The sequence below is a fragment of the Muntiacus reevesi genome, chromosome 17, assembly GCF_963930625.1.
Source record: "Muntiacus reevesi chromosome 17, mMunRee1.1, whole genome shotgun sequence".
Classification (NCBI taxonomy): Eukaryota; Metazoa; Chordata; class Mammalia; order Artiodactyla; family Cervidae; genus Muntiacus; species Muntiacus reevesi.
Window position 1 is genome coordinate 22,392,952 of NC_089265.1, and position 24,979 is coordinate 22,417,930.

General features: G+C 38.1%; 1 protein-coding gene across 3 annotated transcripts in view; it reads left to right on the forward strand.

Annotated features, from left to right (window-relative positions):
- Positions 1 to 645: 645 nt before the first annotated feature.
- MLLT3 (MLLT3 super elongation complex subunit) overlaps positions 646 to 24,979 on the forward strand; it is a 285,614-nt gene continuing 261,280 nt past the window's right edge. Inside the window, exons 1-2 of one of the 3 annotated variants that reach the window (XM_065908251.1) lie at positions 646 to 843; positions 2,254 to 2,434. In XM_065908251.1, the coding sequence (XP_065764323.1) occupies positions 832 to 843; positions 2,254 to 2,434 (193 nt within the window). In that variant the 5' untranslated portion in view covers positions 646 to 831. Of the gene's footprint in view, positions 844 to 1,151; positions 1,295 to 1,535; positions 1,652 to 2,253; positions 2,435 to 24,979 lie in introns of those variants that run through there. The other 2 variants (XM_065908252.1, XM_065908250.1) reach the window with 2 other exon arrangements.

The following is a 24,979-nucleotide window of genomic DNA, read 5'->3' on the forward strand; positions in this document are numbered from 1 at the left end:
GCCAGGGAATCATTGCCGGTTATAAAACTGAGCGATTGCTTTTAGATGCTGTTTGAAAGGGTGGCATTTCTCTCGCTCTGTCTTTAAATAAGTTTGTTTGGGTGTGAGTTCTTGCCTTTTCAGCACAAAACCGTAAAAAAGACGTGGTGGAAAGTAAAAGAAAGCCCCCTCCCTTCCCGGAGCGTGCTAACTAACGCCAAAGACTTAATTTAACACCCTTTCTCCGGCGGCTGGGGGCTCTAGGCAGTGGCTACATTCCAGCAGTTTTAATCCGTTTTTTATTGTAGGGCGAGAGGAGTTTACACAGAGACTGGGATGGCTCCCCAGCTGGCCGCTCTCCCCACTCCAGCGCCCCCTCCCCGCCCCCCTCCCCACCCCCCAGCGGGAACCTGTTACTTTAAGCGAGGCGTTCCAGTGTGGCGGCGCTGGCAGCCCGGGTTTCGGGAGGTGGCCGCTGATTGGCTCTTTCGAGCTCCCCCTGGCTCGCCCGCTCGGCCTCCCCGCGCGCTCCGCCCCGCCCGCGCGCCCTCCCTCCGCCCCGTGAGGCTCGGAGCCCGGGTGTCAGGCGCCACGGCGCATGCTCCGGAATCTCATCCTCTGGCCCTGGAGCTGCTGCTGCTGCTGCTGCTTTTGCTTTTGGGGCTGAGTTTAATAAGCGAGCGAGCGAGCGAGCAAGCGATCGCGGGGGGAAAAAGGCAGAGAATGTCCGCCATCTACCCTCCGCTCCTGGGCGCGCTCTCATTCATAGCAGCCTCTTCATGAATTACAGCTGAGGGGGCGGGGGAGGGGGGGTACCACACAACACCCCAGCAAACCTCCGGGCCCCCAGGCATGGCTAGCTCGGTAAGTACCTGCAAAAATAATAATAAAAGACCCCCCCCCCCCCCCGCGCCTTTCCTCCCTCGCCCTGCGCCGCCACCGCAGCCCAGACAGCGCCAGCGCTCAGCGGTTCCAATTAGAGAAAGGTTGGTACGGCTTGCAGGGAGCTGCTGCCTCTCCCTCAGCCTCCGTTCCCCTCCCTCCCACCCCCCTCCCCGGCGCGCGCGCACACACACACACACACTCACACACTAACACACACTCACCCCTCCACCCCCCGCGCCTCCCTCCCTCCTCGCCTCTTTGCAATCGCAAGAAGCGCACTCGCTCACACGCGCGCACTCACTCACACACACACACACGTACGGTGGAAGGAGGCGAATAATAACTCAGCCATATTTCAGCCGCCGCCGCCGCCGGGAGCCGCGGGCACAGTCGGGGGACGCGGCGAGCAGCCTCGCCGGCCGCTACGATGGTGCGTTCTCCGCGGCGCGCGAGTGTGAGCCGGAGTGAGCGGGCTGACAGCCGCGGGGCCGCACGCAACTTTGCCCCCGCGCCGGGCTGTGCGCAGCCGGGGCTCCGCGGCTGTCCGCCCGCCGCCCTGCCTTTCTGAATTTCATTTTTGGGGGGAGGTGGGAGGTACTTTGGGGCCACTTTGGCTCTTGGAAGTGTGTTGCGGGGGCTTTCTTAGGCTGGCCTCGCCGATCGCGTGGGGCTTTTCGCTGGGGGGTGCGGGGTGCATTAAGTTATGGACGCCTCAGCGTGTTTTCCTGCGGGCGTGTGTGCGTGTGTGTGTGACGACGTCTCATTTTTGTTGTGCACAAACCCCGTGGTAAGAACACGGGAGTTTGTGCCCATCGGCAGAGGCTGCTTGTAGTTTCCATTCCGCCTGGCACAGCGCTCCACACGCACGCACACACACACGTACACAAAGACTTCCTCGGCGTGTGTCTGTCGCCGCGGCACTTTCGGGGTGGGGGCTCGCGAGAACCCCCTTCGGGTGTCCCAGCTACTGCCCTCCCACGCCGGGCAGCAGCCCCGGCATCGCCTCCTAATTGTCTCTAATTTGTTTCCGATGCATTCGTTGTCGTGCTTGTAGTGGCTGAGTGTGCTCGCTCCTCTTAACCCTCCCCCCGCCGCCCCCCGCCCCGACCACCGGACCCCCTTCCCGATCGGGGGTAACATTCCGTTACAATGCCGGGCTGTATGGATGCGGGCCGGGGGGCTCCGGGGGCCGGGCAGGCCGGGTCGGCTGCATTTGGGGGTGTGGGGTGTGCGCGCCCACGCGCGTGAAACGTGGATGCAGAGGGCACTGCTGTTTCCTTTTATGTGCGTTTCAAGAAGGAGGAAAAAAAAAATGTCAGGCGCAATGTTCAGTGTCGAACGGTCGCCTTCCTGTTGTTCACGGCTGTCTCTCCTCCCCCCTGCCCGCAGTGTGCCGTGCAGGTGAAGCTGGAGCTGGGGCACCGCGCCCAGGTGAGGAAAAAACCCACCGTGGAGGGCTTCACCCACGACTGGATGGTGTTCGTGCGCGGGCCGGAGCACAGTAACATACAGCACTTTGTGGAGAAAGTGGTCTTCCACTTGCACGAAAGCTTTCCTAGGCCAAAAAGAGGTAGGGCTCGAATACAAAAGGAGCTTGATAAAAAATGTCTTGCCGGCGGTGGAAACAATCGCTTGGTCCGGGCGCTCCCCCTGCCCTCTCCCCGCCCCCCGCGTCGCGCTCGCCGGCGTAGTCGGGACCGGGGTGCGCGGCGCCGCGCTGGCCAGGTCCCCGCTCCCGCCCGCGCGCGCGCCACTTCGGCTCCTTGAAAGTCACCGCAGAGAAAGGACCGTCAGGTGTCGAGCGTTTGTTCATCCCAAGCCAGCTCTCACCGGTCCTCTGGGGTTAGCCGCGGGTTCTGCGGGGAAACTGCAATTAGTTGCTGCGTTTGGAGGCGTGGGGAGTGGGGCTGGAGGGAACAAACAGCTTGCGCTTTTTTTTTTTTTTAAAAACCTAGAGAAATTGAGATTTACCTGTGTTGTTAGCAGAGGATGCATGGGATGTAGTTATTGTTCCGTCTTGAGAAGTCGCCTATCTTTAGGATCCTCTCTGCCGTCCTCCTTGTGTGAGGCGTTAGGTGCCAGTTGGCAGAGACTTTTCTTTTTTGTGGGTTATCCACCCCGACCTCCCACCGTCAGGATTTTATGTTCAGTTGGGAGTGGGGGGAGCGGGGCGCCTTAGCCCCACGATGGCACTTGATTGCTCATTCAATTTTGAGCCACGTTCATAAGTGTTTGCCCGATGTGATCTGCAGGGGAGAGGGTCCCTGCCAGAGGTCGAAGCTAAGTTTCAGAGGCATGGCGTTGTCTTGCCTTCTCCTTCAGTCTTCCCTCACCTTGGTTTTTAGCAGCCTGGGTGTCTGGTTTGCATAATTCTGCTCAGCCTCTGAGGTCTCAAAACATTTTCCATAAAGGACAGTTTTGGAAAAAAGAGGAACGGAGTGTTATTTTACAAGACATTTAAAGAGGGTTTGAGAAATCCCCATTTCTAGTCCCTTCAGCCTCTGGAAAGCTACTTGCTGTTGTTTTAGTTGGATTAGTGGAGGTAACAGTACAAATACAATAAGGTGCTTTGTTTGTGATCAGGTTTATTTATCTAAGTGGACACAATGGTTAGCAGTTATCTTCCATTTGATCTGTAATCTTTATTGGCATCTAGAACTCCTGCAGTTTCTTAGCTTAACATCATAATAAATCCATTCTGCTTAGAGCTACGGTGGAAATTATTGAACATTCAAGGTTTGAATAAAGAAAGGAGAAATGTTATGTGCCTTAGAGGTGGTAGAGGTTTGTGTTGACGCTTATTTTTGTTTCCAGAGCTCCTGTAATGGGTCTTAGTTTTGTATGTTTTGCCTATAATGGTTTGTTTTATAGCTGCTCTTGAAAACTCGAACAGTTGAATTTGATGGGCTTTGCTGGTTGGTTAATAAATGAGCCCCGCTTCTCACAGAGGGGTAGGGATATGCATGGCCTGTTGGAAATAACATTTAGATTTTGTTAGCACTTTGTATCAGAAGATAGCCAGAGATAGTATACTTAATTTTTCCTCTGAACTGTGATGAAGATGAGTATTGTCAAATTTTTGTCCCTCTGTGAGGTTGGGTCTGATGCTTCTTGGGAATCTTGTTTTTCATTTTCCATCTGTCCATAGAGCCACAGCAGAGGAGTTTAAACAAAAGAAACCACCTTCTAAGACCCTTGCTTGGTACAGGCTATTAGGACTACTTGGCTGTCTGTTCACTTCCAGGTGAAACACCCTTAACAACAACAACAAAAAAGCAATATTTATTGTATTAGGAAAACTAAGCCAGTTGGCCGAAGATGTAGCTCTTAAGATAACTTTGTTTAGGCTCTTTAACAATCCACAAATTGGCATTATGAAATTAGAGGTGATCAGCCTCTCCACATTGCACCACTGTTTCTCTGCTTCAGTGGGTGTGTGTGGTGATGTCTCCCTTTATTTCCCATCCTTAATGATTTTCTGTCCAGCCTGAGGGGACAGGAGAGCGCTGCCTGCACAGCCCACACCTGGGAGTTTCGTTGCTAGGTGTGGTAAGTGGTTTGATGACACCAAGGTCTTCTCAGACGCCTCTAGTGAGAGATGTCTGCTTGTTGGTAGGGTTCTTCAATTTTATTCTCAATTGTGGAGTTTCTTGATGTAGTCTATAAGCCATTGTTTCAAAATGTTTATTTTTGGATTTTTATTTGTATGTGTGCTTCCCATGATGTGACAAGTCCTGGGAAAAATGCCAGCTTACATAGCCCAGGAGAGACCTTGTCTTACCGTAATTACACGTGATTCAGATTGCAAGAGAAGGTTCCTCTGTTCATTGGGAATAGGTAGTTGTAAATTCAAGTAACACCAAACATGCCGCTTAATCCTGGGGACTTATTTTTTGGCTTATGAGGTCTTTTGAAATGATAAGAATAAATCCAGAATAAGAATGCCAGGCATTTCTAAGTCTACTTCTGTACCTTTTAAAGTGTTCTATTTTTTATATTATAGATCTATAACCAAGAGGATTGAAAATGAGAGAAACTGCAAAAATGGCTTTGTGAGAAATTTGAGTTACAAGAAATGCATACTGTAAACTGTAAATGGCTATTAATAATACCAGTTTAAGTCACTTTTAAAATGTATGATAGTTGATAAACAGAAGTGGCCTTAGATCTGAGGATGAACTGCTCAAGCCATTAAGATGGATGAGTTCTTAGTTTCATAAATCTTTGGTTTGGAAAAGCAAATTGATTTTCATGTTGATTTCCTTTATTCCACAGTAATATTATGAGAACTTGTAGGGGAAAAAGATTACAGTAAATTCAACTTGTTGCCCATTGAGAATTACATATGCCATTTCAAAACTGAACTAATTGGACTTGAATTGATAAGGTTTTACTCTGTCCTAAAGACAGTTTCAATTTAAAACTACTAGCATAAAATTCTAGAAAGGAGATTTTGATGAAATAGTGCAGCCTGGAATATCCATTAGCCATTACAGAATAGGCATGTCAAACTATAATGCATTTTAAAACTATCTGCTTGCAAAAAAAGACTCTATCTTATTTATTACTATCACAGATTTATAATAGTCTGATATGACTGAAATGAATAGTCACATTCAAAACATTTCATTTAAAATATTAATGTTTTCATTTTCAGTATGATGTGAATTTGAGTGAACTTTCTTTTCAATTACTGCCATCCTTACTATTGCAATCTGTTCCACTGACATTTACGATATGAAATCTGTTGCTTATTATTTTATGTAAGCTAATTTGGCCACTGGTATGATTTGATAGCTTATTATTTGCAGCCTTAGTCCTTTGAGTGGGCAGATAAAGCGCAATAAATCTATACTTGTAACTTTCCTTTAAGTGTTTGAGCCCAGTTTTACTGTGTAGTTCTGATTTGTGTTAGTCTTCCGAAATAGTTTGAATAACTTTTTATCAGGGTATCTAAAATTTAAGGGCTTACTAGTTGAAAATATTGTGTGCACCTGGTGTATTTTGTCTCCTGAGATATTTAAAACGTTTATAGAAGAAAAAAAAAGGTGGATGACGATACTGATACAGTCAGTGAGTGTTACAAGATTTGTGTAGAATTCTGTATGGAATTAAGATGACCAGTGAGAACAGTTTTACAGCTTGACATTTTGAAGCAACATAAAGTATAATTTACCAAAGCGCACTTAAAAAGCTGAATTGCTAGAGGAAATCTCATGTGCTGTTAGTAAGAATGTAAATTGGGCACAGACATTTTGGAGGACATTTGGCAAAATCTATTAAGATTTTAAATGTTTATGCACATCGACCCAGCAATTTTACTTCTAGGAATTTCCCAAGAGATATGGCTTCACGACTCCACAGAGTTACAGCATTTTTTTTTTTACTGTATTTTGATAGCAAACATTTGGAAGCAATCCATAGAAAGGACCTCAGTGGGGTACAGTTAGATCTTGGTGATCTATTTGAAAAAGAGGGTAAATCTATTTGAAGATGCTGGAAGATCTTCAAGAGATGTTAGGTGAAATAAGGTAATCAATGTAATCCCATTTAAAAAATGTGCTTATACAGATAAAAAGTATATGTATATATGTGGATAAAATAAATTCTGGATGAATGAACATCAAACTCTTACTGATAGTTTTCTTAAGTGGATGCTATGGTATTGGTGGTGATGAAAGGTTTTTTTGTAGTGTTTGATTTTTTTAAAGTGTTAATTCTTTACATTTAAAGCCTTCAAATGAGCGCTCATTACTTTTTAAGACAGAACAACGAAAGTAAAGGCCCAGTATATGCTACTGCCTTTTGGACATGGATTAACGTGTAGTTCTCTAAAAGTGCTCTTGAACTTTCTTGGGTAGATGTTGTTGACCAGTGTTGAGGAGGAATTAGATTTAGGAATTTTTATGTAAATTGTATGTATTAATATTGCCTGTATTTGAAATTAACCAGAAATAGTTTAAATAAATTACTTACTAATTTAAGAATAACAATCATCAGCCCATTAAGTGAGTGTATAGATACTATTTTAATGAAAACTTATCTTCTAAAACAAAAAGAAAACTGAGAAGAGTAGCATCATTTTATTTGTGTTTGTAATGTTTTGCTTAATAGAAGACAGCCGGATCTGCTTATGTCTCCGGTATTTGGTCTGTTGTGTTACCACTCATCATGTAGACTTTGGAAAACTCTGCTGTACACTTATGAGAGAACAAGGGTGAAATGGCAAATAACGTCCTAGAGTTGTTATAAAAATAGTTTTAATTTTGCCAGTTTCTGGAAAAGGTTATCGGCGTCCTGTGATCCGCAGACTTATACTCGGTGAACCTCTGGTATGAAATAATCACAATACTACCTGACACAGATAAACAGCTTCTTTAAGATGTGGAAGGTGATTTTCTTTATAACCACTATGATTGTTGCTAATAAAAATACTTATTTAATGGAAAGAGAAAGGGTAAATGTTCCAAGGTATTTGCATGGTTAAATTCCAGTGTAACAATTATCTAACATATTTTTTTTTCCTGAAAAGGAAAATCCAAACTTGGTTTTACTGGCTACCTTGCTGTCCATTTTATGATGCAGAAGCCTTTTATTATTTTGGGTAACCCTCTGTAGAAGTACCTTTGGGAGGTAGACAGAGCTGGGAGATCAGTCAGTTTTATAATTTTTCTTTAAAGATTTTTTTTGTTCCTTCTCTTGGCTCTTTGAAGTTTCCTTCTAATGGCCTTCCATGGACCAACCTGAACTCTTTAGGTCTTTTCCTGATCATTTAATACAATGATACCCACTACTTAACACAGCTTTTACAGTTCTAAGATGTGGAACTTTTTTGGTGTCTTTTTAAAAAAATCTCTTAGTGACTTAAGTCTTCAAAAGAGAACTTGGAAAAGTTTAGATACTTGGGAACAGGGGAAATGTCAAACACAATTTAGCAGTTATGTAATTAAGCAAGGACTCAATATATTACTGAACTTACTGGACTTTAATCTTTATTGGCCAGATTTCAGGATATTTTTGATCTCTAAAACAGGGTTTCACACTGTCCCAATGGAAATAATACAGAATTCTGTAGTTTTTTTCCCTTCGGCTTTTGTGTTTTCACTCCTCAATGAAGCTGCTAATATGTAGGAAAGATTCTCTTGTCTCAGTGATACAAATTTATATTCTTTTAAAACATTTTGTGTGTGTGGCCAGAATCTCTTTACTTCATTCTCTTCCTCATAACAGGTATTTTAATCCATTAATCTTGTTTTCTCTTATATTTTGTGGTTCTCATTTTGTAGTGCTGTATTCGCTTTTGGGAATATGGTTTGTCTGAAAAGAGTTTTTGGGTAAATAATTTCCCATAGATGATATTACAGGTAATTGACATGTTTTTGTTATGTTATCATAGAAACTGAGACATTACATTGCACAATTTTACAGTTTAGCCTTTATGAAGAATGCATATATTAATTTTTTATATACAAATTAAAATTATATTTTCTAATTTATACATGTATGTTCACTGTAGAAAAATCATACCATAGAAATATCAAGAAAGGAGTTACCTGAAAATTCTTCGTAGATAACCGTAATTAATATTTTGGTAGGCATCTTTTTATAATATGTTTATATTTGTATACACACAAAGGTTAACTTTAAATTATAATTTATTCAGCAAGTGGTTTTTGGAGCTCTTATCGTGTGTCTAGAGTATTTCTAGAAGTTGGGGATAAAACACGAATGAGCATTCCTGCCCTCATGGTATGTGGTGGGATATCATTTTAAAGCTGAATCTGATGGTATCACATTAAATATAGACTTATTTATTTGAAATTGTATATTGTTCTCATTTCTAATTTGTTATGAATAATGCTCTGATGAACACCCTTGACATTCATTTTTATGGTTTTTCCAATAATTTCCTCATGTACATAGATTTTACATTTTAACATTCATTACCAAACTTCCCTTCAAAAAGATTGTACCAGTTTATACTTCCTTAGGAGTTGGGAGACTGCCCATTTCCCCACATGGCTGCCAGTACTGGGGATTAAAAGGTTTTTTTTAATCTTTGCCAATCTGCTACATGAACTGATACCTCATTTTTATTTGCATTTATTTGATTAGTAATGCCACATATTTTTGTGTATACATATTTACCATTTGCTGTTTATGATAATGCTTGTTTTGAGCCCTTTTTGTATTTTCAAAAAAGGGAGGTGTAGGAAAATACAAAGGAAAGAATAATATAATAAACAGTCACATCCTTTTACTGAGAATGAACATATATTTACATTTTATCATATTTTTTTTTAACTTCTTATTTTATATTGGAGTATAGTTGATTAACAATGTTGTGATAGTTTCAGGTATATAGCAAAGTGATTCAGTTTTACATATACCTATACCTCTTCTTTATTGAATTCTTTTCCCACTTAGGTCTTTACATAATAGTGAGTAGAGTTCTCTGTGCTATATAGTAGGTCCTTTTCAGCTCATTTTTCTTATTTGATTCCTTGTTGATTTGAGGGAATGAAGTATTATAGGTACGGCTCAAGTTTTTATTTTTTATTTTTTTTTAATTTTATTTTATTAGTTGGAACGGCTCAAGTTTTTAAATGACTCCCAATCTTTTCTTCCAAGTCTTCAATCTCTTCCCCATCTATTTATGTACCTTTGCACATTTATACCGCTACAGGTGATAGTATATTGTGTCTTAAAATCTTCATGAAGTATATCATACTGGGTGAATCATTTTTTCAATTGAGATATAATTCATATACCATAAAATTCACCTTTTTAAAATGGAAAATTTAGTGTTTTTAGTATATTCATAAGATTGTGCAAAAACTATTCAATAAGTAAATCATTTTGTGCCTTGCTCCCCCCACCCTTCTTGGCCTCAGTACATCTTGAAACTTTCCCCATTTTGCTTTAGAGACCCAATTCATTCGCTTTAATTTTTTCTGCTTAGTATTTTGTTTAGGAGTATATTCTATATTAACTTTTCTGTTCTATTAAGCAATATATGGGTCATTTTCTCTTCTGGGCAGTGAATATCTTTGTACTTGTTACCTTGTGCAGATGAGCAAGATTTTGGATATAGGTCTAGGATACCAGCTGTGTGTGTTTCCATTTGCAATAGACATTGTCAGATTGCTCCGCAAAGTAGTTGTGACAGTTTATATTCTGTCAGGGAATGAGTACCATTTTCTCTACATTTTTGCCAACATTGAATATTTTAAAATTTCTCATTTTTGTTATTAGTTGCAGTAGTGTCTTCTTGTTTTCAATTGCATTTCTCTGTTTCCTGATGGGGTTAAGCATTTTCTGTATGCTTACTGACCATTTACATTCCCTCCTTTGGAAACAGAGGGAAATTGCCTATATTGATTTCTTTTTCTATCCTCCATCTTAAAAAAAAAAAAAGATCTGCCTTATCTGTGGGATGTTAATTCTTTGTTATTTGTGTGGAAAACATCTTGTCCCATTTTTGTTTCTGTTTCTTGGTAGCCTAATGTATGGTATCTTTTTGTCATACATGAGTTTTTAATTTTGTCAAATTGATTTGCTTTATTTTGTTTTCCTGTCTGGTTTTGGGGTTTTGCGGAAGAATATAATTTGTGGGCATGGTAATGTGCTTAACCAACAGACTTTGTATGTGCAGGATACAGTGAAAGGACTGGGGGAGATGTAAATAGCAGAAAGTGGAGGTCCCTGCCTTCAATGAGCTTGTGTCTTTTAGAGTTGGCAAGGACTCTTGAGATTCTTCATCTTTGTTTACCCATCATTTTACTTTTAATCAGGAGCCTAGAAATGTGAAGTGATCTTGCATGTAGACACAATGAGTCACAAGTGTGCTGGTGCAGAGATAACTAGTAATAAATGGTGGTAAATGTTTACTTTTAAAACACTGAGTAATTATTCACTTATATTAGCAGACAAATGTTCAGCTATAACTGCTTTTGGAGACATGATCTAGGACTTAATTAAGTGGTGGTAACCATGGTAGATGCTGTTTAAAACGAAGAGGTTCTCTATAGCCACTTTTGGGTAAAATCAAATTCATTTTATGGATTAATTTAAGGTTTTCCTTAGAGATTAAATCATTAGGAAAAATTGCTTCTGAATGGTAGGTATTCCCTGATATTTTCCACCCCCACCACCTCCATGGTAAGATTCCAGCTCCTTGAAGGATGCAGAACACTGTTTTAAGAAGTAAAACCTAATCCTTTTAACTTAAGTGTGTTAAGTTTGTAGTGATCAAGGCCCAAAGAGTCTAGCACCTGGGTGTAATTTAGTTGGTATGTCAGTAGTTAACAGTTAGCTTTTTTGGTTAAAATCAATGCATCATTTTTTATGAAAGAAAATTATGGCTTATACTGAGCTTAATTCTGAGGTCCATTTGTTTGAAATAATATTCATAAGTGATTATAAGGGTGATCAGTTGAATTTAATTAGTTATGACCCATGTTAGAAGATTGATATTCTCAGAGCAAATAAATGTTAATATATTTAATTTTGCCAAATATGAATGTTTTTCTTTGTTCCTTTCCAGCAGAAATCATTAGTTAGCATTTGGCCTAGTATTGATGGGAAAATAACTATGTATATGTATTGACTTTTAAGACCAAAATATACATGAACAATTTCCTAAAATATTAATACATTAATAGTGGCCTAGACAGTGGAGAGATTTACTTTCTCTTAATGTTTCTGTATATAAATTTAGTCTGCATGATGCCTTTAATTTTTGCAGATAGGTTTTGTAGTCTTCTTCCCTTTCCTCCCAGGGTAGTATTGGGGAAGATTAGGGTCAGATGATTCCATGAGTCTATTTATTTTGATAAGCATTTATAACATTTGGAATGTTTAAAAACAAAGTTCATTTACATAGAACCGTGGAAAAAAAAACAAACGAAGGTTCATTGTAGACTTCGTGTCATCCATACCTTCTACCCGAAGTACTCCATTGATATGAGCTGCTGAATAATGAAAGCTTCCTTTGTGTTGAAGAAATATTCTTCTATTTTACGAAGTGTTTTTCTTCATTTGGGTTCTTTCCTTGTTCCTATAATATAAGCAGCTGTTTTGTACTGACTTTTATGGAAAAACAGAGGTCAGGCCATTGGGATTTGGTTGCTCTTATTAATAGTGGGATGTGTGTATGTGGTGCCCAGTCGTGCCTGGCTCTTCGAGACCCCATGGACTGTACCCCGCCAGGCTTCTCTGTCTATGGAATTTTCCAGGCAAGAACACTGGAGTGGGTTGTCAGTTCCTACTCCAGGGGATCTTCCCAACCCAGGGATTGAAACCGTTATCTCCTGTGTCTCCCGCATTGGCAGGCAGATTCTTTGCCGCTGAGCCACCCCACCTGGGAAGCCCTTTGGTAGGATAAATTTTGCAAAATGTTGACAGAGCTCCAGATTGTCTAATTGGAGATGCTTGTTTTATAACTTTTCCTACTTATGCCCAGAAGTAGTACAGGGAAGTGGGGAGCTACCTTCTTCACCATAGGGGGCACAGACCATGCATTACATGTTTCAACTAGTCCAGTGCTCATCTGCTCGTGTATGTATCTGTCGTTTCTGTTGTGCTGCCTTGGAGTTACACATCCAAGGAGGTGGGACCAATATTATCACTATGGTTAGTACTCATGCCTTTCATCAATGTAGTCTAGACACGGGCAACAGTATAATATCAAAGCGGTTATCGCAAGTCAAGAAGAGTTAGAATCCTGATTAAGCTTCCCCTCCTCTAAGTGGTAAATTATTACTCAGTCTTCTGAAACTTATTTCCTCTGTACCTCTAATAACTGACTTCATGTAAACAGAGCCACCACTTGAATTTAGCAAAAAACATTGTGTTGGCCCAGAATCACATTTTCTAGAATTGCTTTAGCTTAGTAGTTATAGGCAAAAGCGATTTTTCCCTCTTTTTCTCTCTTTTCTTTCTTTCTTACCTACTTCAAGTGCTTATTTACAAACTGGACACAAATTTGAGCAACTCGGCCAGGTCATTTTTTTTTTTTTTTACTTAATCCGTGAAATAGAACTAGTCTTTTAGCTTAAAAATAGGAGTCAGATGTATTCCAGTAACTGGTAGGAGCAGTATTTAGCAATGCAGCAGAAAAGACTCTGGCCGGGGGAAGTAAAAGGGATGTGTTTGGACTGAGTAAGCTCTGTGGGCTTTTCCAACTCTAAAATATTATTTTTCCTTGGTTTTTATAAAAGGATACATTCTGAGTGTGTCATTGATTTACCTTTTCTATAATGATGAGATACCTACCACTTATTATATTTCAGCTATATATTGGTTATCATGCTAGACAATAGACATGTGCTGGTGTGTTTAATTTCTCACTTTTCATAAGTGTAGCAGTTTGGAGAATGATTAAAAAAAAAAGAAAACCAAAATGTTGACATGAACTTCGGTATTGGAATATTACACTACTTAAATGGTGTGTAAACAGTGGAATGGGTAAAAGACTTGTTGAATATCAGGGAAGTGGATGATGTGGATAATTCACCAAGTAGGTGGTTAAGTTTTGGTTATGGAAATTTACTTTCTGACTATATTGGTGCCGTTTATACCTACTGTCAACTACTTCTTGTAGGTTGGAGCAGTTCAGGAACTCATGAGACTGTTTATTTGAAACTTCTCCCTCTAATATGGCTCTTGACCAGGTCGTTAGATCATTGAGTTTTTTTCATGAAAGTTGACTGATAATTAAAAAAAAAATTTCATATAACATAAGCCAGACCTTGAAATTTTGTCACTTGTTTTGCTTTTCGAAAGTATCATGTTTCAGATAACTATTTATATATCTATTATCAATAGAGTAATAAGTGGGGACTTGGACTTACATTATCAGGTGAACAGGTTAGAAGAAAGTATGTCAAATCTTTGATCACTCAATATATTTGCAGGACTTAATTGAAGTTGCCTTGAAAAACAAGTACCCTTTCAGTCTTCACTTGCAACATGCTGTATAACTTTTAGGTTAAAGAAAAATAATTCTAGTTATCACTCCAGCTTGTTAATGGGAATTATTGAGTGACTAGAGCCAAGAATTTAATTATACAAAATACATAAATGCAGATATCTTAAAGAGAGTAGCAAATGAATGAGAATTTTCTTACTCGTAAAGGCTACACAGTAGCTTGTAGTTAATGCTACTTGGTTTAGTATCTTTCTGTGGAGTCTTTTTTTTTTTTTTTGATTTATCATGATAATTGATTTCAGTATGATTTAGTTCATTTTCTTTATGAACTAAAAATTTCCGGCGAATGGCCAGAATTGTTCATCTTTATCCACATTTGGAGTATTGTATGACAGATAAAAATACATCAGTGAAAAGATGGGAAGAAAATACTTCACACAGTGTTAATGAAAGTTATCTCTGAGAGGTGGGATATCAGGAAATTCTTGTCATCAGTAAAAGTTGTTGGAGTTTTCAAGCTTTCTTTAATGATACATACTACTTATGTGACAGTTAAACTAGATACTTAAATGTACATAAGGATATGTTTACAATAAGCTTTTTAGTTTTTTTAAAAAGTAATCTCACTTGAAGCATTAACAGAAATGTCTTCCCCAAGGAACATTTTCATATTTTGTTATTTGAAATTTAACCACCTTGTCATTCTGAGTGTTTTCTTTTAATATTACTATGAATATATGTATAAATGTTTCATAAATTGATTGTAACCTTTAAAGAGACACATGTAAATCATATTATTACCTTTCTTAACAATTAATTGTGTTAAGGTGTAAAACTAATCAGAATAACGATTTATAAGTACTTGATATATGTATAAATTTTTCTTTGTAACAGAAAGACAACTGTGTTTATTATTTCAGTAGAACATACACTTTTGGAGTACTTAGGAATATTTTGAGAAGTTTGACCTTTTTTAACCTGTAGAATTTTGATAAATATAACTTTGTTGATCAACGTGTTTATCTTGATGTATAGTGGTAGAAAAATTTCCAGAGCCTATATCTGACTTAAAAGTTGTCTGTAAATGAAAGAACTGTCATTATGCTAGATATATGATGGTGTGTTAGGAATAAATGGGATCTAAAGTTGGAAATAAATATCTACTTCTTGTTTGTGAGTACCTTGGTGGAGGGCATGGCAACCCACTCCAGTATCCATGCATGGAGAATCCCATGGACAGAGATGGCAGGCTGCAGTTCATAGGGTCACACAGAGATGGACATGACGAAATGACTTAGCATGCATGCATGTATATAATTTGGAAGTTAAACATTAAATTATGAGAAATAAAGGGTACAAAAACAACTGCCAAAACCAAGGCAAAAATAATGTTTGGGGCAGGGAAGTAAGTAGTCCTTTTTGGATGGAGAATTGATGCATAATTGCATAAACATAAACAGTAGTTAGCATTAAAAGGTGTTTCAGTACTGTTCAATATATAGGCTTCAAAAATAACTAGAAGTTAAAAAAAGAAAATAAAATGTAATTTCATGTTTTATAGATAATGCAGATAGATTGATATGAATATTCATAAATAATTTCTGCAAAATGAGGGAGTTGATTTTAATTGTCTTAAAAGGTCTCTTAGCAGTCTTGGTTTATATGATTAAGTCCACAAGATTATGATTAATGGGAAAACATCTCTGCCTTTTTAACATTAAAAAATCACTATTACAAGTATATTATACTCAAATGCATAGCAAAACTGTAAGTCAAATATTAACAAAACTGTTTTCCCTTAGTGTTAGATGCATTTAAAAAATCATAAATTATATTCAGTAGGTAGCCAGCTTAATTCTTCCTTAGAATGTAAAATATAAAAATTGATGTTGGTGATTTGAGCATTTCTTTATTAGCTCTTTGAATAAGATTGCCACTTTAAGTTCTATTGGGTAGCATCTGGAATAACAGTATATTTCACAGAGCTTTAATTTAGTTCTGCTGATAAATTTTTATTTATCTATTTCTGGTCTTTTTAAGAGAATCCTAAATGGGATTCAGAGTGGCCTGGATTCCTTTCTTCAAGATTAAGGTGTGTATGAGAATGAGGAAAATTCTCTCTTTGGCACCTTGATTACAACTTACCACGCTTACTTCCCATTGTTCTAATTAAATTAATTTATGTAGATGTCTTAATTGCAGATACAGAAAATAAAGTGCCTGTTTTGAAACTGTTTTGAAAACTTTAAAAGAACACTTAGGGCACCAGACTGAAGACCTGAGAAGTTTCAACAGTATGAGGACTTGGTCTGAATATTGCAGATTGTAAGAAGAGCTTCCCAGTGTGGCATAAATTAAATAAATATACTCATAGAATTTTATTATAGGACAGACAAAGCTGTGGTCGACCAAGAAAATGTGTGACTGGCTCTTATTTGGAGCATATAGAGTGGGAGCATGTTTTGCAGTGAAAGGGAGACTAAAGAACAAGGTGTTTTCTACTTGTAAAGACCTCAGAGTTTTCTTTATGTTATTGTAGAAAGACATTATTTTTGCTTTGGCGTGCTTAAAACTAAAGGGCAAATGATCCAAAAGAATAATCTTGAAATTCAATAGCAAGAAAACTACTTGACATTGTGGGCCGGAGGCCAGCAAACGTGTTGCTTTCATTGAATGCGTGGGAAATGGGGCAGGCCTGGAATTTAAAGAGACAGGGTGCAGTACCCTAGAAAAGAAAAGCCCTCCTGTATGATTTGCTTACTTGGAGGAAAAAAATAGACTTAAAGTTTCCTCTAAAGGATCTTTATTGGATCAACTCTTTAAGGCATTGAAAGACACTGAGTGAATTTTTCCTAATGCTACCTCCCATCTCCCTAGCCATCTTCTCTTGTCTGAAATTGGTGCAGAGTAAAACTGTTTATAACAGAGGAGAAGCTGCTTTTCAAATAAAAGTACTTTGTAGCCTGTTCAAATGGAGTATAATGTAATTCTCTGAAATTGAGCACTTATTTCTTTGTTTACGTAGTTGTTTAAAAGGAGGGGCGTGGGATAAGGAAGGGGGATACCAGAGGAACCTCTGCTTTAGAAATTGCTGTTTTTTTCTGTGTCTGAGTTTTTCTCCCCCATCCACTCATGAATCCCCCTTCACCCCCTCCCCCACCTCCCACAATCCCTCAATAAAATAGTATTTAAAAGACTTGAATAACTAGTCCTATGTACCCGCTTCTTGCTGGAGGCAATAATGTCGCACTATTTTCAATGGGTGGTCTTGAATCTCCATGGGAGATTTTTACAGGCAGTGGGCTCCGAGACCCACTAAATGTATTATATTGAACATAACTAGTTAAATTCCCAAGCCATAGAGAATATACAGAGGTAGTTTTACACTATTGAAGTCCCATCGTTAATTACTGGCAAACCAATTTATTTGAATTTTATCGGAAGAATTTATAGCTTAAATCCCTAAAAATGACACATATTAACTGAGTGTTTGAGTTCTACTTTTTAAAACAAGTAAGAGATTTGTATATATGTCAATTCAGTAATGCTCATTTGTGTGTATATTTTAGTTCGTATGTGTCTTTTTGTTTGTTTTAGTTCTCCTCCTTTAGGAAACCAACACCTAGTGGTCTTTCCAAATGTTTATTCATTGAAGCCTTATTTCTCCTTATGGAGATAGTGTAAAATGATAGGATCTGTTAGAAAGGATATCAGGTCTTTTTATAATCATTACCTCTTAGCTGTGGCAAGTAGCATAAAAGTATTCTACCCTGAAATTTATAACCAAAATTGCTTTGGGCCAAACCTTTGTAGAAACACACAGGATTGGAATGATACATTAAATACCGGATTAAAATTGGTTTTTAGACAAAAATTCTTTTCACTCAAATGTGAATAAAACAATATATGTACTTATGCTCTGTAAATATGGAAATGGGGAATGTTGCACTCATGCCTATTCCTACATAATTTAGTTTAAAATTACTTTGGAATATCTAGTGTAACTGTCATTAATGATAACATAACTTTATTGGGTTATTGATTTGATTACTTTGTTTTCCTTATTCACATTCTTCACAAAATTAATTTATGGAGAATATTGAATTTCTATTTAAAATAAATATAAGTCCTGATTAGTTTGAAGTCTGATCTATTTTCGATAGGCTAAGTAGAGAATTTAGGAGTAGGCACCTCAGATATATTGATAAATAAATGAATGATGATGTATGATGAGAGAGCATTTTTGTTTGTTTTAAGCAATGTCAGTAGTTTTAGGTGGAAAATTGTAATTTTTAAAGCATTTGTTTCTTTTACAAAAATTAGTGTATACTTGCTTCAGGTCATATAAAAATGGCATGAATTCTGTAGTTTTCTTCACTGATAGACTCAAAGCTCTGTGGCTCAGCAGCTTACAGCAGTGACTAAATGTTTGCCTTTTCTTTTTTAGCTCAGTACTAGTCCTTGAATAGCTAAAAAGTTTTCCAGTAGTATTTACAAATGGGTTTCAAGAAATGATAGTCATCTGAAGCTTATCTTGTGTAGCCAGTATTTAAAAGTTATTAAGGTTGTCTACACACAAAAAAGAAACAGCTCTTCTGGCTATATATGTGAATAAAAGTTAAAGGTTGGTGAAAATTAGCTTGTCAAGTAAACTTACTGACTGAGGAATAATTTTGTTTTCATTATCCAGTCCCCTGGCTGAAAATGAAATAGAAACGATCTGGTTACTAAAGACCAGCGCTGTATTGGATCACTTCCTTGAGCTCTTGCTATGATCGTTAAAGGCAAAGTTAGACAGCTGCTGTAGATTTTGCCTGTGGTCTCACAAAAGAAATTATTTAACCCTGTTAGTTTCAGACACTATCATTTCTACTTTGCAGATATGTTTACTTTCTTCAATATGAGTGATATACTTGTGTTAGATATGAATCTCTGTGATTATGATTTGAACTTCTAATTTATGGGAAGGCAGTATAGCAGAAAATGAGTAATTTTGGCACTCTACCACAGTAGTTTAATGTCTTGAGTATGACAGAGCTCAACATTTTTGCTTATATTCAGACAGATTTAAAAACTTCAGCTTTTACCTTTCAAAGTTAGACTTTGCATTTGTATCTGAAGACCTTTAGGGAATTCTAAAAATTGTGGATGTTGAGTGTGACTTACAGTCTATTATAATTGGATATTTAAATATCCTTTTTGGGGCCCGAAATTCAGAGGAAATACTAAGTCCTCGACTTTAAAATCTCCTTTTGGATAAGTGTAAAATTAGAACAATGCCATCTACTCCTGAAATTGATGTCATAATGTTAAAAATCCCAGTGATGTTGGGTTCCTTTTTTAAAATGTGTTTGCATTATTGCTAGAGGTTTAAAGGGCAGGGAAATACTTTATTGTTCAGGCTAAAGAGGGCAAGATTTGGAAACCTACCGCTATGTGATTAAATCAGTGTGTTTGCCTTGAGGCTTGAGCCATTCAATCTGAATTCATAGTTTAAAATTTTGGATTTTTCCTCCGTTTGAAAAATAATACTTCTTGAAAATGTTAAGACTGCTCTTGCTTGCTCACATGAAAACTATTGAGGCAAGTGATCAGGGTTAAGAATTTTTTGCAGTCAAGACTGCAGGTACATTTCAGTGTTTTAAAGAGAAAGTTCACAGCCATTTTACATAAAATTTTACTGGGCTTTTCATTAATCTAAAATAACTGGTCTATAAGTACTTTATCAGTGAAAACTGCTCAGCATGTAAAACGAGGAGTAGAAGAGCACAAAGGCTTCCTGCAAATTAAGGGCATAATGAGTACTAACGGACTTTCCAGCCATCTCCAGCTGTGAGATTATTACAGTTTTTGCAAACCCTTTTCTCTCAAAACTAAATCAAGAATGGTAGAGACCTGATAAAAAAGAAGTGTAGAAAAGCCTAACTAATCCTTAGATGAGTTACTTCAGACGTGCCAAAATAGAATAAAATCAGTTAATAGCACGGATTAAAGGTTACTTTTAATGTATTTTTATCATTCATGTTGAGAATTTTGTTGTATGTTAATGCATTTGGCCTAGGTTAAAAAAAAAATCCAGAAGGGGAAAAATATAATTAAATGTGAGAGTTACATAATCATATTGTTATGAGGAAATTTAGTACCAATGTTAGGTGCCAGATTTGACCTGTGAGATAAAAGCTGTGTACTTGAGATCAGAGCTGTAAACAGGTGGCTCTAATTTTGAGTGGTAAGTTTTCCAGTTATAATGAGGAAGGCTCATCTATGTACTACTAAGAGTTGATTTATTATGTAGATTTAAAAAACAACATGACTTTCTGTCTTTGGAAAAATATGTACAAGTGTTTCCCTGGATAAGGTCATGGAAGGGTGCTGAAATCCAATCTGGATTAATATTTTAAAAGTGTTTGATTTTTTCAGGTGGTAAAGAGAAGGAGAAATAATAGGCAGGTTTGGGGTGTGAAGGTAGTCTTTACTATTTATGCAGTGTCTGAAATGATATCTTTTAATTTATACAAGGATAATATCGTTTATACTTTTGATTCAGAATCACGTTTGCCAGCTACTTAATCTGTGAAATACTTTTTCGACCTAACTGGCATATGATAGGGTTGCCAAAAATATTGGGCTAAGGGAAAACTGATTTGGCATGCTGCTGTTGGTAGGAAGAATTAAAAAAAATAAGTGGTGTCTTTCTGGATGCATATTATATACGTATAGATATAAGTATGTATGTATGTGTGTTTCTATCAACCTTGATAAAGTTTTATTATATGAACCTGGGTAGTGGGAGATTTTATAATCATATCATATTTGTCACTCCTCTAAGATGCCCAATTAGAAGTTTCTCTAATGGAACTTAGCATTTATTTCCTTATAAGAGACATGTATATTGATTTTGCTATGGTTTAACAGGAAATAGGCTGACTGGCACTCTGAGCACATGTGTGTGCTATGTATATTAGGTATTTGTATGTGTCATCCCATTTAATTACAAGTAGTGATTTTTCATAAGTCATGTGGTAATAAAGTCCTATTAATACTCAAAATGTACAATCACCCATAAATTTCCTCTACTTGATATTCTGACCAGATTTAACCTTATACAAAGAACTCCTAGCTTGAATGCATTTTGCAACATTGCACAAATACTGTGATATATACTTATTTATGTGCTTAAGAAGCTGAACTTTCATTCAAACCCAGTGTCTTCCCATGGGATATGTTATTCTAGTGAATCAGAAAATGTCTTTGAAAGCAAAGTAATTCTTAATTTTTGGTGGCTTGAAAATGGGGATATGCCCCATGCATGAACGGGAAAAAGTCTAGTTGACTCCCATCGCTAAAAAATAATTCAGAGTACTCGGCCATCTTACGTTCCTTTGCGGGGAAGAAACCACACCACAATGCTGCTGAATTATTTTAACTTCTGTAGTTATGTCTTTGTGTGTTTATAGGAGTGGGAACATTTTATCTTCTGTGTTTCTGTTGAGGTTGTTTCTCTGTAGTGCCCCAAGAACAGTCCTGGAGGCTAGCTTTGAAGCCCCGTGGACAAGCTGGATATCAAAGAGCCAGAGGAATTCGGCAGTAATTGTTTTATGGCTGGCCAGAAATCAGACCTATTTGTATAGGTAGCACACAAAATAGCTGTGATTTGACAATTTGGTGCTATTTATACCTGCCATAAAAAGAGAAAAGAAAAAGTTAAAGGGGTATTTTGGAAACAGGAACTAAGCTGTAAATGCAAATTGCTTCACCATTTTCTCAAAGGAACAAAAAAGGAAAGGGTTTAGGAAGTTTTTATTGAAGCTATGTTATTGAGGAACTGTCTGCTTTTAGGACATTTAATATTGTACTCATACTGAAACTATACTTTTTTCTGTTGGCACTACCCACCCCCCCATTCCCATCTGATTAAAATTATTTTTGTGGAGCAAAAGAAACTCTCTGGAGGAGGGACAGTGAAAATCTCAGAGCTTTCCATTCTCTCTTAACAGACCTTTAATATTTCATTTTACTGTTGTTATTTAGCTCGGGGTAAGAGCCATTTGCTGCTGCTATAGTGAATTTTTTCTTTACAAATAAAAATTATATTTTCAACAAGCAGTCACAGGTTGTTTACTGTAGTAGTGGGTGAGGATTTGCCAGGTAAATTTTCCTGGCTTTTAGGAAACATGCAGGAGAGCTTTTGAATGACTGTTTTTAATCTGTCAGCTCATAGAGGTCTTTTTGAATAAATTGGAACTCTCCCCTCGAGTATATTCCAAGCTAAAGGTGGGCAGTGTATCATGATGTGACTGTAAGTCAGTGAGCAGCCCAAAGTGAAGTTTGTTTTACCAGAATGTCATTCAGACCTTTTGAGGTTGTCAAATGCTTCATTGTTTTGCCTTGAAACCCCCCAGTCCTGAGAACTGTCTGAGTCTGGGGGCAACTGTGCAGAGAAAAAGCAAACATGTCTGTGATTGACTACAGTTTTGTCTTTTTTTTTTAAAAGAAACCCCAGAAATGCCTTAGGGACCCATGGGGCTTTGTTGCAGTTTAAAACCAGTTTACCCCTGGAGGCATTTAGGGCTGTCAAATTGAGACTGTATTAATTTGCTTTTAATTTTTTTCATCGGATCCTGATCCTCCAATAATAAGGAGAATGGTCTTTGTCAAGTGTACCTTAGTTTCTTGGGGGAGGCCCTGTAGTTTTGATTGGACAAAGAGAGTTCACAGAGGGTAGGGAAAAAGTGTGGGAACTCATAGAGATAAATCTGGTATTGGGACGGTCAGTTTTGTTTTTACTTGAATGAAGAGTTACAAATTAGGAATCTGAGTGAAGGATCAGGAGCATCTGAATAAAGATTTAAAGTGGGAATTTTCTAAAAGGTTTCTAAAATTAAGGTTTTCTAAAAACCTTAATTGGATTTCAAGATGGATTCCCTCTATGGAAGTAGGTGAAACCACTCTATAGAGAAGAAACAGTCTAGGTTGCTGGTACTCCTCCGGAATATGAAAACTCAGGGAGGGAAAGATAAGAACATAGGTAGTTACAGATCACCTGTTAAGGGTTGAGGATGTACTGTGAGATTAGGGCTGGCTAGTGAAGAGTTGTGTTTCTAAAGTAGTCATCATTTATTCAGCCAACTCTGAGTACCTACTATGTGACAGGAACTTCTTCAAACATTGAAGATAACAGTAAGAACTGAAGCAGTTCTCATCTACTCAGGGCACTTTGTCTGGCATCAGGCATGATCCCACCCCTCCCGCCCCCCCCGCCCCGCCAAAAAATAAAAAAGAATGCTTTTATGAAGCTACAAAAAGCAAAGCTGTGGAAACAAAATTTTGAGAGATTAGTTCTACTAATCAGAGATATCAGAATTTGAATTATGGTAATAATATTGAAAATGAAAAGTCTAATAAAAATTACATGGATTAAAAAATTTTCTAGTATCTCTCACATGATTGGTGTTTCTGTGTGATGTTTTCAGTTTCCGAACTCTGGGTTAGCATGGTAGAATATAGGGTTATACAGCTGAACAGAAGTAGGAAGGCAATTTATAGTTACTGAAGTTTTAATTCTGTACCCTGTTGTTTACATTTTACAGATGTAGATCCAAGTCTCAATATTAAATAAGCTGTCCAAGGTCTGTATGGCTTGAACACAATGTGACATTATGTCCTGTTGGCTGGGGATAGTCCCAGTTTTTGCCTGTTGTCATGCGTCACTCTCAGAACTGAGGCTTTTTCAATAATTTGTTGTTGTTAAGTCGCTCAGTTGTGGTTGACTCTGTGATCCCATGGACTGTAGCATTTCAGACTTCTCCATCCTTTGCTATCTTCCCAAACTACAGAGTTTGCTCAAAGTCATGCCCATCGTGTCGGTGATGCAATCCAACCATCTCACCCTCTGTCATCCCATTGTCCTCCTGCCTTCAATCTTTCCCAGCATCAGGGTCTTTTCCATTGGCTCTTCACATGAGTTGACCAAAGAATTAGAGAGCTTCAGCTTCAGCATCGGTCCTTCCGATGAATATTCAGGGCTGATTTCCTTTAGGATGGACTGGTTTGGTCTCCTTGCAGTCCAAGGGACTCTCAAGAGTCTTCTTCAGCACCATGGTTCAAAAAGCATCAATTCTTCAGTACTCAGCCTTCTATATAGGCTGTATGATCACTCTGTTTTTGAGTGGCGTTAAACTAAGATTTAAACTCCAAATCTCAGGCTCACCACTGTTACACCCTATTTCTTCTGTGGTTCTAGGTCATGACTCTAATTCCATGGTTGGTCTGATGAGAAGGATGCTGAGACAGATCTGGCTCAGTGCAGTAGTCAGTAAAATGTTTTAGAATGTGATTTAATTTTCCCTCAGAAATTTCAAAGGAAATTTAGGCATTCAAGGAACTTCAAGTCTTGGGAACATATCTGTAAATATCAATCATCATTGCATGATACTAATCAAGAAAATTCTGGTGACTTGTGTCTTCTAGATAAATGGGAATTTGTTGCATCTCTTGATCATTGAACATGTTGCTCTTTCCTTTAATTTTTCTTCCTTTTCCTCACCTAATCAGAAGCCTAGAACAGCAGAACAGTGCTTGAAGAAAGTAACTCTAATCTGGAAAAGAGGATAGGAAACTTACATTCTGATTTGCACAGATGGGTCAGCTTTTCCACGAACTTTGCTGGATAAATACTGAGAATGTCACTTTTATTTGGTTCCATTTAACAAGGCTCAACACTTCAGCAGGGTGAAGTTTTAGATGTGTACTATCTATCAGAGAGGTTAGCTAAAACTTAAATAGATTGATTTTGCTAATAATTAGTTCTGGTAATTAAAGGACTTTTGTGTCACTACTCTTACATGCTATGCCACTTCATCAATAGACAGTGTGATCTGAGCTGTACCTCGCTGAGGCTGTAGTCTTCTTCATTTGAAGGAGTACTCATGTCAGCTTTCTGTTAACCTTTGAATCACATGAAGGGGTAGAAGCAAAATAAAGCCACTTTCAAAAACTTCTGGGATAGGTCAGGTTAGGGTGGGATGGAAATGCCCCACGTTGCGCTCATCTTACTTCTGGGCCACATTTAAAATTCTGTGCAGTGATATGACTTCTGCCCTTGCAAAGCTCAGAAATTTGTGGGGAGAAGGGTAGGTTAACTTGTAAGCAGATACTGTGATACATTTCAGTGTGAGTTAAGAA